This window comes from Leopardus geoffroyi, chromosome D1 (assembly GCF_018350155.1).
Source record: "Leopardus geoffroyi isolate Oge1 chromosome D1, O.geoffroyi_Oge1_pat1.0, whole genome shotgun sequence".
NCBI lineage: Eukaryota > Metazoa > Chordata > Mammalia > Carnivora > Felidae > Leopardus > Leopardus geoffroyi.
This window is the reverse complement of record NC_059329.1, coordinates 61,938,733-61,952,977: the sequence shown is the minus strand read 5'-3', so window position 1 is coordinate 61,952,977 and position 14,245 is coordinate 61,938,733. Positions and strand designations below refer to the sequence as shown.

The window sequence follows — 14,245 nt, the reverse complement described above, 5'->3', positions numbered from 1 at the left end:
ATTGTTAGCAATATGTATAAAGTATTTAAAATCTGCACTGGCAACAGGCATTATTTGGTGCACGGTGCTAGGTGAGAATAACTCCTAGCTTTTCACGTGGCTAAATGATACTATGGAATGGATGGATAACCTTCCACTTATCTGGAGGCTTGCAATACTATTTGCCTTATATTTCTTGCTAGCACCTATATAATAGCTTTCTACTCTGCTTCTCTGAATTATACAATAAATGAAGGACTAGTGCCCAAGGAATTGTCATTTTAAGAAATACAAAATGTTCTTAGGTCTTTTTGCTTTATTTTGTTATATCACAGAAAAATCCTTTAGAATGAAGATTGAAATGACATTAACCATTCTTATCAATTTTCATTTGCTATGCATCTATTAAGTGTCTGCTCTGAAAAACCCTGAGCAAGGCCTTGCAGATACATAAGTTGACATGACATAGTTTTCTCTTTATGAAGATCGTATTTGGTAAAGAAAACAGATTGTGTTAAACACAGTTTACTGAACAGTTTGACTATCCCAGGCTGGGAAGGCAGAATTTGTTTCTGAAGGCTGGTGGCACCAAACAACAAAGGAATAGTTCTTGGGCACATCTCTGTCCCTTTGGGTAATGATGGTGTAGAGAGGCAAAATTTGCTGCCCCAAAATGCATCTCTTTGGCGTGTGGATTATTTTTTTTTTTAATTTTTTTTCAACGTTTTTTTATTTATTTTTGGGGACAGAGAGAGACAGAGCATGAATGGGGGAGGGGCAGAGAGAGAGGGAGACACAGAATCGGAAACAGGCTCCAGGCTCTGAGCCATCAGCCCAGAGCCCGACGCGGGGCTCGAACTCACGGACCACGAGATCGTGACCTGGCTGAAGTCAGACGCTTAACCGACTGTGCCACCCAGGCACCCCTGTTTCATGATTTATTAATGATTAATCTGTCTCATGTCAGTTTAATTCTTAGACTAGCTAGAAGAATCTTGAATGGTAGAGTAAAATTTTTCCCCTCCCCAACAATGAAATCTTATGAATATAAAGTGAAGTGAATGTAGGTAGGTGATTCTTAGGGATGTGGTATATCAATATGTTGGTGTGAGTCTAATCTTGAATGTATTAGAATCCATTACTAAAGTATTGGGGCACCTGGGTGGCTCAGTAGTTTAAGAGGCTGACTCTTGGTTTTGGCTCAGGTCATGTTCTCACAGTTTGTGAGTTTGAGCCCCATGTTTGGCTCCACACTGACAACAGAGAGTCTGCTTGAGATTCCTTCTCTCTTACTCTCTCTCTGCACCTCCCCTGCTCACTCTGTCTCTCTCTCAAAATAAATAAATAAATAAACTTAAAAAAAAAAGAATCCCTTACTAGGGTATCTAAATCCATTACTAAAAGTATCAATGTAAGGGTGTACCTATTTTTATGTGTGCTAGTGTGGCTTTCAGTATATAATATTATTTTCACATGTGCCTGTGTGTGTGTGTATGTGTGTGCATGTGTGAAAGATACAGACAGAGACAGCTGTGTGTATGTGAGAATATGACTGTCTTAGCTCACTCCCTATCCACAAGGAGAACAAGTGAGCCTACTCTGTACCAGAGATTGAGAAAGTCTGTGGGAGAGACAGGGATATATTGGATCCTAGCATGCTTTTCAGGATCCCCATACAAGTTATATTTAGGGGAGGTTCTACCCAGTATCAATACCTAGCTAACTGAGTCAGGCTTGGCAGGGTATGAGATTACTGTAGAACAGCCAGGTCAATATGCATCTTGTGGTTTTCCAATACAACCACCAGGGGGAGCCTTCAACCCCAAACGGGCTTAAATTGGAACCTTCCTTTCCCAACAGGTTAAGAAAATGCATCTTCCAACTTCATTTTCCCACATCCTGTTGATCTCCCACAAAGATCTGAGAAATGCCAGCTGGTGCATTCCTCCTCTGTCTCATGCATACAGACAACAGGCATACCCAAACCCTATAACCCGCATAAAATCGTGAAATTAATGGAGAGATATTTTTCTCTACTTTCTCAGATATTAAAGATAACCTCATAGGATGCAGATGTGTCTGAGTGCCTTTAGTCCCAGTTACATTGACCAAGCTTTGAATCCCCAGTCAGACCAGACACAGAACTAAAGGAAATCCTTTCTCAAGGTTTTTGGTTTTTCCAGACTCAGACTCACTTGGGTTGGGGGAGGGGTCTCTGTTGCAGAAAATGGCTGTAGCCTGAAGGGGAGCAGAATTTGTGGCTCCAAAATATTCCTCTTTGGCATAAGGCTTATTTTAGGCTGATCATTTTTAAGAAACAGCAAGGCTCAAAGGGACCTCTGAAAACCAACCAAGTAGAAGTTACCCTTCTGTAAGAAGCATTTACATTTGTAAGGAAATCTCCATTTGCAAGGATGTCTCCCTCTATTACCAGGATGAGGAAAAGGACTAAACCTCTGGAAACTGGTCGGTGGGGAAGGCAAAGACCTAAATCTGCTTGACAAACTTACCCTTGATCACTGTGCTTTTCCACTAGCCTCCCATAACTGGCTTCCCAACTCCCAACATCTTTTGTCTTTAGTTGGATCTGGGATTTTAAATGGTGGCTTGGGACATTTTGGGGAGTTACTCAGTTTTCCTGGGTACTTGCCATGTATACAGGAGGTATGCATGTTGTTAAACTTGTTTGTTTTTCTGTAGTTAATCTGCCTTTTATCATGGGGGAAGGAGGTGGTCCCAGCCATGAACCTAGAAGGGTAGAAAGAAAATTATTTTTCTGACCCCACAAAGCACACCTTTTTCTGATCCAAGGTCCAGGCCTGGTGAGCAAGGCCCTCCTTAGATAAACATTTTTGGTATGTGATTGTTAAGGGCTTTCCGGGCTGGAAAGACCTATGCATGTTGGGATTGTCAAAGGGATCCTGCAGTCTGGTCTGAGCCCATGAGAAAGCTTCTTGTTGGAATCTATATTTCCCATTGCCTTGCCTCCCTGGATGTCTGCATCTATGCAAGCATAGAAAGTCTAGAATGTTTTCATAGAGGAAGGCTCCACATCTTCCTGCAGCAGTCTTTTTAGTAAGTTCTTCTTTCCTCATATCCTGTCTCTCACCAGTCATTCCAAAGAAGAACCAATTTTCATCTTCACTGTGACAAATTTTTGGTGAGACCCCTTTTGAAAAGCCAAAAATCAATCCTTCTACCCTCACCCCTAGCTTGGGTTAAGGTCTACCTGGTATTTTTGTTTGTTTGTTTGTTTTGTCTGTCTCTGCTCATAGCCCATCTAGCTCAGGTAACTCAAACACTTGTCTCACCAAAACAAGCCTGACATTTCCCAAACTTTTCTCTAGGCCACTCTAATGAGAAAGCATAAGGCAAGCTCAGGGGTTAAGTACAAGCTAGCACTCCCTTCTCCCTGCCAGGTGGAATGTGTGTTATACTCCTGGGACACTCCTGGCTATCCAAGAACAACGGTAAGGGGTTTAAGGGCTTGCCATGGTGATGTGGGAAACAAAGGCAAATGAAAATTCCCTTACTGCCTACAGCCCATTGACAAGTCCTTGAAATAGGCAGAGTGACCTCCCTCTAGTAGCTCAGCTGCCTCCATGATGACACTTTGCTAAGGGCAAAAAGGAATCTTGGCCCTGGTTTACTGACTTAGGGCCTTAACCTTGACGATGCCACTTTGGGCCTCTGGTTTTCTTTTTAGCGTGCTAAAGACAGTGAAGCTGGAAAAGATTAAATCACTTGCTTTTTGTCACATGGCTGGCATTAAATGAAGTGATGTGACTGAATTTCAAAGTCCTAAGAACTTTCATTTCTTCATGCCAACTTCCAAGAGGATGAGTTCATCTTCATTGGAAAACAGTCCAGTGGCTAGGACTGTTTAGAAAAAACAATATCAATTTCAGTCTCTCCCAGAAATGTAGTCTTGACAGGTCAGTCAGGAATTTTCTAATGGGCACCAAGAAGTCTGTCACATAGCACTCCCAACTTCCCAAAGGAAGCTGAGGTCAGCTGCGTGAGGAGACTACTCTACTCTTCCTCCTAAAGGAAAATGGCCTTCCCTGGAATAATTCTTTGTTTTCTTTTGCTTATGACTTTCTTGCCCCACTCTCCTTCCTATAAAAACCTTCCATTTTATTCACATCCTAGGAGCTCCCCTCTACTTGCTGGAGGGGGTGCTGCTGGATTCATGAATTATTTAATAAAACTAATTAGATCTTCAAAATCACTCAGGTTTATAATTTTGTTTTTTAGCAAGTAAAATGTTTATAGTATACATCATTTTGGCAGCTGTTGTGACAATAATGTGTAACAACAAAGTGATAATTTCTTTTTCTTTTTTTTTTTTTTTAATTTTTTTTCAACGTTTATTTATTTTTGGGACAGAGAGAGACAGAGCATGAACGGGGGAGGGGCAGAGAGAGAGGGAGACACAGGATCGGAAACAGGCTCCAGGCTCTGAGCCATCAGCCCAGAGCCTGACGCGGGGCTCGAACTCACGGACCACGAGATTGTGACCTGGCTGAAGTCGGACGCTCAACCGACTGCGCCACCCAGGCGCCCCTCTTTTTCTTTTTAAATGTTTATTTTTTGAGGGAGAGAGAGAGAGAGCAGGGGAGGGGCAGAGAGAGAGGGACAGAGGATCTGAAGCAGACTCTGCACTGACAGCAGAGAGCCCAATATGGGGCTCAGACTCATGAACCATGAGATCATGATCTGAGCCTAAGTCAGATGCTTAACCAACTGAGCCACCCAGGTGCCCATGATAATTTCTGGAAAAAATAAAGTAGCTCTTCGTATCCTGAATTAAAGCAAACTGCTCTACGTATACTTTCTTATGGAGACTGAGAAAGAGTCAAACTCTTGCTGTCTCTGTGCTTCCTCATTCACAGCAATGAGGAAGGCTAAGGGCTAAATTTTCTTATCTATGTCATGCAGGTTTTATGCTATGGAGTTATTGGGATGGTTACTAGTAGGCAAATGAGGAAGGAGGTGGACTATCTACTGGTGACAAAGGACCGGGCTGTTGCTCTGCTTCTTTGTAAGCACACATTATCACAGTATTGTCTAATAGGCTTTGCATTACCCCTCCTCCCACTTTTGAGGCTCAACTTCTTGGCTGATTTCAAAGTAACAACATACTGCTTATTGGGGCCCTGCTTTTATCCAGGACCCCTCTGCTCCGATTTCTTCAGCTGGCCTCTGCCAGCAGCTTCACGTGGACTCTGATCCCAAGAAACTTTACTCATCACTTAGTAACAACCATCACCACTGACCTGTGACCTTGAGTACTCACTTCAGGGAAGGTGCCTGATATGCTCCAAGAAGAATACTAGTTGTCAAGAGTTGGAGAATAAAAGTATCTCTTTAGTCAAAGTAGGGAAGTTGAACAGAGCACATTCATACACCCAGAAACATGCAGGCTTCCGTAGAGACATTCACGGAGACCCGCAATTATGCATTTATCCTCCAAATATTTATTAAGAACCTACTATGTGCCAGGCACAAGGCTTTAGGACAGGGCAGTGGATAAATGGTAGGGTCTCTACTCTCATGAGCCTCAAAGTCTACAGAGGTATTTTTGTTACATCATCCCTGTTTAGACACATTGAGTATAAAGCAAAGCTGTGGAAACAAGAGAGTGGCCTTCTTTGAACTACTCAGCAGACTGCCAGTTCTTATGAGAGCTTCCTAGCAGTAGATGGTCAGACCAAGCCTTCTCTGGTTTCTGGTCTATCCACATCTCTCTACTTGTAATTCCAGTACATAAAGAATATCCTCTCCTTCCAACAACCAGAATAGGAGAGGAGACACAAGACCTTTCAAAACCTATTTATTCTGTAGATACCAAAGGACAACAGAGAAAAGAGATGCCGCAAGTGGCCTCCAATAGAATCTTGGAATGGTGACCATCTGTTCTTTTCAGTTTTGATGGGCTATATCCAGTTGTGCTCTCTGCCTCTAGCTTCAACCCAGAAGAGAGTCATTTTGAATGGTATTTGAGGAATATTCTTTGGTTTTTCTCCTAGCCTAGAAGTGTTCTCTCAAAAAGTTTGACGGAAATTTACCCTTCATCTTCCATTAAGCTAACGCTGTTTGTCTTTTTCCCAATGTACCTCCACTTTGGATAAGACAAGATGAGGAATTTAGATGTGGATGAGATTAGAAATTTCAGGAAATATTTGGAAAGTATGAAAAAAATAAATGAGAATCCAACTAGAGAAAAAGAAAATACTAAAATCAAAATATTATTGGATGGGATCCAGAGTAGATTGGACAGCATAGGAGAAAGGGTAACTGAACTCAAAAATGCATCAATATTAATCATCCAGACAGAAGCACTGAATGAAACAAAAAGATTTTTTTTTAATTAAAAGACTCCCAGAGATGGTAGATCAAGATGTCGACCACATGTGCAATTGGTGTATTAGAAGGGAAGAAGAGAGGAAAAAAGGATCAAAAATTTTTTAAGAATTATTGACTGAAGTTTTTAAATATTATAACATAAAGGATACCCATGAATTCAGATGCTCAGCAAATATGGAGCAAGGTCAATTAAAAACATACAGGTGAATGAATATTAAAAAACACACGTTGCATACAAAGAAACTATGGAAAGAATGTCGTACGACTTTCCTTCAGAAACACAGGGGTCAAAGGAAAAAATGTGCGATTTCATTTGTGATGTGGTGGAAATAAAATCTCTTCATGTAGATTTTTAGTGAAAATTTACCTCAAAACCTAATGTAAAATAAACATTTTTAGGCTAAATAACAATTGAGATTAAGACTGTTTTCTCTCTATTGAGTTCATTAAAACACAATTGATATTAAACCAAAATAATAACAAAATATTGTGTAATTATCATATAAGTAGAGGTAAAGCATATCTGAACAGTGGTACAAAGATTAAATTAGGCTATACATGAAATTATATTATGATAGATAAAAAAGAAACATACCAACACTGGGTCAACACATTTCTGATTCTAAAACACTGCAAAGATTTTGCTGAGGAAAGAAAATTACTACCTTATATTTTCCATCCATGAACAGTTTTTGTTTGTTTGTTTTTGTTTGTTTGTTTTTAAGGTCTTAACAAAATAATAGTAAGTGAATCCAGTAACAATAAAAAAAAGAATAAGACCTTAGCACAGTCATTTGGAAGGTAGGGGGAACAAAAAATTCTTAGCATTTTTTTTGTAGAATTCCATAGATTTTTCACATTTTTTATAGAAATGCAAAAGATCTGGATTAGCTAAACACCTTACAAATAAAGAACAGTTTTGTACAGCTCATGTACTACCTAATTTCAATACTTACTGTAAATCTTCAGTAAAATAGTGCCAAATAATCATAATGAGAGACAAGCACATCAATAAAAACAGATGAGAGAGTTCACAAAGAGATCTTCACATAACTCAATTGTGATATTTGACAAAGTCCCCAACTATTTTTGTAAGAAAGAATAATATTTTCAATAAATGGTGCTGGTCCATCTGTATATTTATACAAAAATAAAATTAGCTTTGACCTTATCTCATACCTTACACAAAAGTTCATTTAAGACAACAAAGACCTAGGTGTACATAATAAAAATATATCCAAACTGTAAAACATCGAGGAGAAAATATAGGAAAAAAATCTTTATGATCTATTTTAAGAAAAAAATGAATTAACAAATTAAACTTCGTTAAAATTAACGAAGTCTGCCCTTCACAAGACTCTGTTAAGGAAATAAAGTCAATCCAGAGATTGAAAAAAAAAATTATGTACATTTGAAAAAGGCTTGGATCCAGATTGAATAGAGAATTCTTATACCTCAATAATGAGAAGACAGTCCAATGAAAGCAGGCAAACTTTTAATGTAAGTATTTTCACAGAAGATATGCTCATGTCTAAGAAGCATATGAAAAGATGATCAAACTATTAGTCATTAAGGAAATGCCAATTTAAACCAGCATAAAATGACTTCTAGACACCAGGATGACTACAGTTAAGACAACAGACAGTACCATATGTTGTTTGAAAGGAACAATCCAAATGACAGCCCTACCTTAGTTTAAAGCTAGGTTCTCTTTTCTGCTTATTATGGATCTTTGATAAGAAATACAATTGCTGAGAAGTCTGTTTTGCTTGCTGTTTGCTATGAGCATTGTGAGACCTTTCCTGAATGTAACCCGCTGTGTAGTAGAATGGGTTGTAAACCTTCCTAAATGTAGTCTGATATGTAATGGAATGAGTGATTGTACATAAACTAACCGGCGTTTCTCGCTTCTGTAATCTTGCTTGCTTAACACATTTCCCCTTCCCCCTTCCCCCCTCCCCTTTTTTCTCTCCAGCCACAATTAAAGGACAAAGCCTTCCCGCCAAAGGACAGACAAAGGACGCCCAATCAGAAAACAACAAATGTCCTTACTTTAAAATCGACTAATCAGGCCCCTCATAATTTGAAACCTCCCCTGTGCTATTTGTCTCTGTCTATAAAAACGCTGTACCAACCCTGATCGAGGCCTCTTGCGTCACCGGCGACGAGTGCGCAGAGGACCAGGTTCGAACCTGCAATAAACGACCCTTGCCGCTTGGCTTTGACTTACGACTCTGGTGGACTTTTGTGGGAGGTTTCGGAACTTCGGGCATTACATTGTTATGGATGTGGAACACTTGGAACTCCCAGATGTTGCTTGTGGAAGAGTAAAATTCTTCAACAGTTTGGGAAACACTTGAGAGTTGGGGTGTGGAAGGACAGTGTGTCTCACTAAATAGCCCAAGATCTCTAGCTGATGGATGAGAGTCCAAATTTGAATAAAGAGGTTTAGTGTCAGAGCTCAACTCTTTTCTAAAATGCAAGTCAATGGCATACTAGTCAAAATGTGTATTTTTCAGTCTTTCGTAGTATCTGTTGGGAGAGAGTATATTTTGAAATAATACTATGGATTTGAAATATCATTTGAAATATATATCTCATCTTTCTTTGCTCCCTTTGCTTAAAAGTACTGATAACACATTTCCTTTGGCTTCCTTCTTACGCCTTAGTGTTTTGTCTACTCTTTCTGGGAAAAGTGTGTCATTTTGGTTTATGTGTTACCAAGATACAACAATGTTCCTGGCATTAAAGAGTTAAGTAAGATAGGTTTGCCAACATTTCTGAGAACAAACATGAGGATCCTCGAACAACGTTTAAGTTGCTAACAAGAACACATTCCTAATAATCTAATTTTCTTATCAAGATCTTGGTGCCATGCCTGCAGATTAGGAAAAAAGACAGATTGAAGAAAATAGTTAAAATAACTGCGTCCTTGAAAGTAGGGAGACTAATAATAATGCTAATGATAATAATATTAGTAATAATAATAATAGTAATGATATAACAATGACTATTATAGCAGTCTGCTATTAGTACAATTAGTATTTATAGCTAACGATTATTTAGGCCTTGATAAGTACCAAGAAGTGTCTTCAGCACTTTCCCAAACAGGATTATTATCCTTGACATACTGAAAGTAAAATAAGGCAAAGAAAGTTTAACTCACCAGACCAGAGTCACACAATTTGTGAGTATTAAAATTAGGGTTTGAATCCAAATTAGCCTAACTTACAACCACTTAGGGAGGAAAATGCAATATTTGTGCTTCTTTTATTTTTTTTAATGTTTTTTTTTAACGTTTATTTTGAGACAGCGAGAGACAGAACATGAACGGGGGAGGGGCAGAGAGAGAGGGAGACACAGAATCGGAAGCAGGCTCCAGGCTCCGAGCCATCAGCCCAGAGCCCAACACGGGGCTCGAACTCACGACTGCAAGATCGTGACCTGAGTCGAAGTCGGACGCTTAACCAACTGAGCCACCTAGGCACCCCATGTGCTTATTTTAAAAAAAGGAAGGATTACTGAGCATAATGGGGAAAAGGATATAAAAATTTTGAAAATATTTTGTAAAGAAAAATACTAATATTGTTCTCGTAGAGAATAAATTAAATTACCTCATCCTTAATTCCATCTTTTATCATTGTACTTTTCTGGCTCTAAGAAGTTGATCATTTATCTTTATGATCAATGGTAAACAACAACAACAAAAAACAAAACAAAACAAAACAAATAAAAACAAAAAAAAACCCCACCACAGTGTGTAATGGAGAAGAGTGCTGGAAAGTTCCTGCTCCAGTGTTTCATTTGGTAAATACTTTATAAAAAGAATTTCCTCTCAATAATTTCTGTCAAAAGAATCTCAGAAATTCTCCGTCAGGTATCTCTAGAGAAATTACACAGAGCTTTTTGTTTATTTGATTGGTTCGGTTTGGTCTTGAGTTTGCTCAGGTTGTTCTTGGAAAATCAGCTTGAAATGTGTATACACCTCGTGTCCCTTAACTAGGTGTGGTCCGCAGCATACTATGTCACACAGATCTTTCTTCTGTACCTTGGACTCTTGTGAGCCCCAAGGGCTACTTCTTTCCCGGAGGACCTATAGAAGTCTATACAAAGCTGAGCTTCTGCTCAGCAGGGAAAGCAGTTCTATGGAAAAACCAAGGCATCTGGCTAACAGACACAGGTGATGTACATGGCCATGAATTACCAGAAAGGTGGGATAGAAAGTGAGGCTGAGCAGGAAGACTTATGGATATAAAGATACATGTCACTACCAAGCTGGAGGAAGGAAGGGTGAGGCTCCCGGAGCTTGAGGGACATGAGCTAAAACTAGATTATGGTATTGTGCCAGGGCACAGATTGCTGATGGGAACTTTCTATGGGTAATGTTACTTCTGGAGAAAGGGCACCAAAAAAAGAGTCTCTTAATGATGGCTTTCCGAGTGATAGTGGGGTCCAGAGCCGACAGCCAAGAAAGAATTCTTGAGATGTCTTTGGTGCACACAGGGTGATTTTATTAAAGCGTGGGATAGGACCTGTGGGCAGAAAAAAGCTGTACTGGGGTTGTGAAGGGTGCCTGGTTATATACTATGGAGCTGGGGGAGATAAATTCAAGGGGAAGTTTCCAAAGCGATTTTCATATGCTAAAGAAGACTCACAGGTTACTGGAGGCCTAGCTTTTGTTAAGCTAAGGTTGTTGTTTTTTTTTCCCTCTGGCAAATCATTATCATTAAAACAGTAGGGAGTTCCTGGAGATTAGGCTATTGATAAGATTGCCTTTTTCTTGTAATTTACTAAGATGTTTGTAAACTGTTGGAGACTCTATCAGTTGAACCATTTGTTTTCTTTCCTTTTCTTTGTTCTTGGGCAGCCAGGAGTGCCTGAGGAATGTCACACACATCCCACCTGGGTGTGTGTGGGACCTGTTGTTAGCTTCTACTTAACCTTCAGCTTGCCTTATGCTCCCTCATCATGAATGTTGAAAAAGCTGCCAGAGCTCTGAAGCCATTACGGAGGCAGGGTAGCGATAGGTCAATAGGAAGAGATTCTGGTTTCCATAGCCCAGGATTTCCTCCATTCCTATTCTCTTCTGCTTCCTCAATCTGTCAGTCTTCCCAGTGGATAAGATAACACCTATGATCACCCTCAGTGGCAAGAGGATTACCAAGTAATGGTTTCCATTTTTTGGTGGTGGACAAAAAGAGCAAGATATTTTGAGTTTATCAAGAGCAAAGTTAGAGAAAGCACAAGGAAGGTTCACCATACAGCAATGTTAAAAACAAACAAAACAAAACAACAACAAAAAGATGAAATAGCTTATCCAAACCACTGTAAGAGAGGAAAAATAATTTTCCTTTACCTTTCTAGGTTTTTGGCTGAGGACTCCTTATAATAAAAGATTAATTGGAGACAAATGATTAAAATTTTAATGACGTATATACCTCCAGTCTACCTGGGACATACCCAATAAAAGTGAGTAACTCCTTGAAATGGTCCAAACCATCACCTTGAATGCCTCCTTAGGATAAAGATGAAGAAAAACGTTGGGGGCTGGATGGGTAGGAGGGAGGGCTTCTAGTGGGAAGTTCCCAGGAAAAGCACAGTAAACAAGGGAATGGTTGTCACGCATAACAGTATGTCTTTGCAGCAGGAAGGTGTAACGGTGTGTTATAGCCATTGGAAAGAATAGTTGTGGAGAAGAGATTGGTAAGAATTTCCAAAGATTTACTCCTTCTCCTCTTCCAGATCTCCCCTATAAATGCAAATGTTTCTTACTGGTCAGCGTAAGGATCTGAAAGGTAACATCTACTCAGCTTTTGTTTTAGGTCTGCTGTTTCTTAGAAATAATCAACTCAAGATAATCGTTAAGCCAAACAGGCATATTTTGGGGTGGCAGATTCTGCTCCCTTTCACATCCATCAATATGAACTTAAACAGCTTCCCAGAAATCTACTGGCTGATCCAATGGATCCAACTGCTTTATGCACCAAGAGGGTATTTTGCCTTATTCCAAAGCTATTAGGCTGTTCCTGTGGAGATGTTCCTACTATTATTGTTGTATTCTTTCCAAGAAAGTGCTTCCTAGGCCTAGTCTTCTAACATAGGTTCTTTTGACAGATATCTGAGCACCCACGTTTGACCCATTTCGCTCATGGAAGGTCCTTTCCAACAGAGTCCTTGCACCATATGACCTCTAAAAGTTCTGTCTCAGGAATCCTAGGCTCTGAAGACAGGCATTATCTTTCCCCACTCTGTTACCTCAGTTCAAGTCTCTCTTTATTGTTCACTTGGTTCAAAAGAGTCAATAAGCATATTGGAATCGTTTTTTTTACATTTACTGGTCTCGGCTCTCTCTTTTTTTCTCCTAGCCCCGTGCCATCCAAAGGTATCCTACAGTAATCTCTTCTCTACAGTTATTCTTTCCAATGGCCATAATGTACCCTTATACCTTCTGCTGCAAAGGCATAACTGCCTTCTGGATGTATAAAGAAGTCTTTGGGTTAAAACTAATGAGAACTTCATGCTGTCAACTCAGTGGTTGACAAGAGATGGCAAGGTAAGAGCTAAAACAAGCAAAACTGATAAAACATTTGTAAACTCATTGCCCAGATAGCTCTCTTTCCCCAGGTCTTACTTGATGATCTATCACAGAGTGACTTTGGATAGTCACAGACTATTTATTTCAATCCTTATGTTATCCACTTTTCACAGATTTGGGAAAGAGCTCTGGTCTTGAGGCTGCCTCTTCAAGTCATGTTTCGGGTTACTAACTCCACTCAAGTCCCCTTCTTCTTCATCCTCATGGGCATCCCTGGCTTTGAGTTTTCCCATGGCTGGATTTCCATCCCCTTCTGTTGTCTCTACACGGTCTCCATTGTGGGCAATATCACCATCCTGGCTGTCATCAGGATAGAGCCCTCCCTACAAGAGCCCATGTACTTGTTCCTCTCTATTTTGGCTCTAACAGACCTGGGGCTTACCCTCACCACTTTGCCTACAGTCATGGGACTCCTCTGGTTTAATGCCTCAGAGATCAGCTTTGAGGCTTGTTTTGCCCAGTTCTTCTTCCTCCATGGATTCTCTTTTATGGAATCTTCCGTGTTGTTGGCCATGTCCTTTGACCGCTATGTGGCCATCTGCCGCCCCCTCCATTATGTCTCCATCCTTACCAACCGGGTCATCAGAAGAATAGGGATAGCCATCATTTTCCGCTGTGTTCTGACTGTTCTTCCTGCATTATTCCTATTGAAACGGCTTCCATTTTGTGGCTCCCACCATCTCTCCCACTCCTACTGCCTTCATCAAGACATGATTCGCCTGGTGTGTGCTGATACCACTATCAATAATTGGTATGGATTTGTTATAGCTCTTTTTACTATGTTGGACCCCCTGCTCATTGTGGTCTCCTATGCACTCATTCTGAGAAGTGTCTTGAGAATCAGCTCCCAGGGTGAAAGTTTCCAGGCTCTCAATAACTGTCTGTCCCACATTCTGGCTGTTCTGGTCCTCTATGTGCCCTTGGTGGGACTTTCCATGACTCACCGCTTTGCCAAGCATGCCCCTCCAATTGTACATGTCATCCTGGCCAACATCTATCTACTAGCACCTCCTGTGATGAACCCTATTATCTATAGTATTAAAACAAAACAGATCCGTCAAAGAATTTTTCACCTCGTTTCTCATAGACAATTGCACTAGAGTGTTGAGAAGTAGGTTTTGGGTATTATCGCTTATAAAAAAGAACTTGGGTGAAGCACCTGGGTGGCTCAGTCAGTTGAGCATCTGACTCTTGATTTTGGCTCCCATCATGATGCCAAGGTCATGGGATCGAGCCCTGATATGGGGCTCTGCACTGAGCATGGAGCCTGCTTGAGATTCTCTCTCTCCCCTCTGCCCTTCT

General features: G+C 40.3%; 1 protein-coding gene across 1 annotated transcript; it reads left to right on the top strand.

Annotated features, from left to right (window-relative positions):
* Positions 1–13,098: 13,098 nt before the first annotated feature.
* Positions 13,099–14,043, top strand: LOC123602502 (olfactory receptor 51Q1-like). Its single transcript, XM_045486985.1, has one exon. The coding sequence runs from the start codon at positions 13,099–13,101 to the stop codon at positions 14,041–14,043; it is 945 nt and encodes a 314-aa protein (XP_045342941.1).
* Positions 14,044–14,245: the final 202 nt, after the last annotated feature.

Excerpts from the sequence above, each read along its gene's own strand:
- LOC123602502 (XM_045486985.1), top strand. The coding sequence starts at position 13,099 with ATGTTTCGGGTTACTAACTCCACTCAAGTCCCCTTCTTCTTCATCCTC.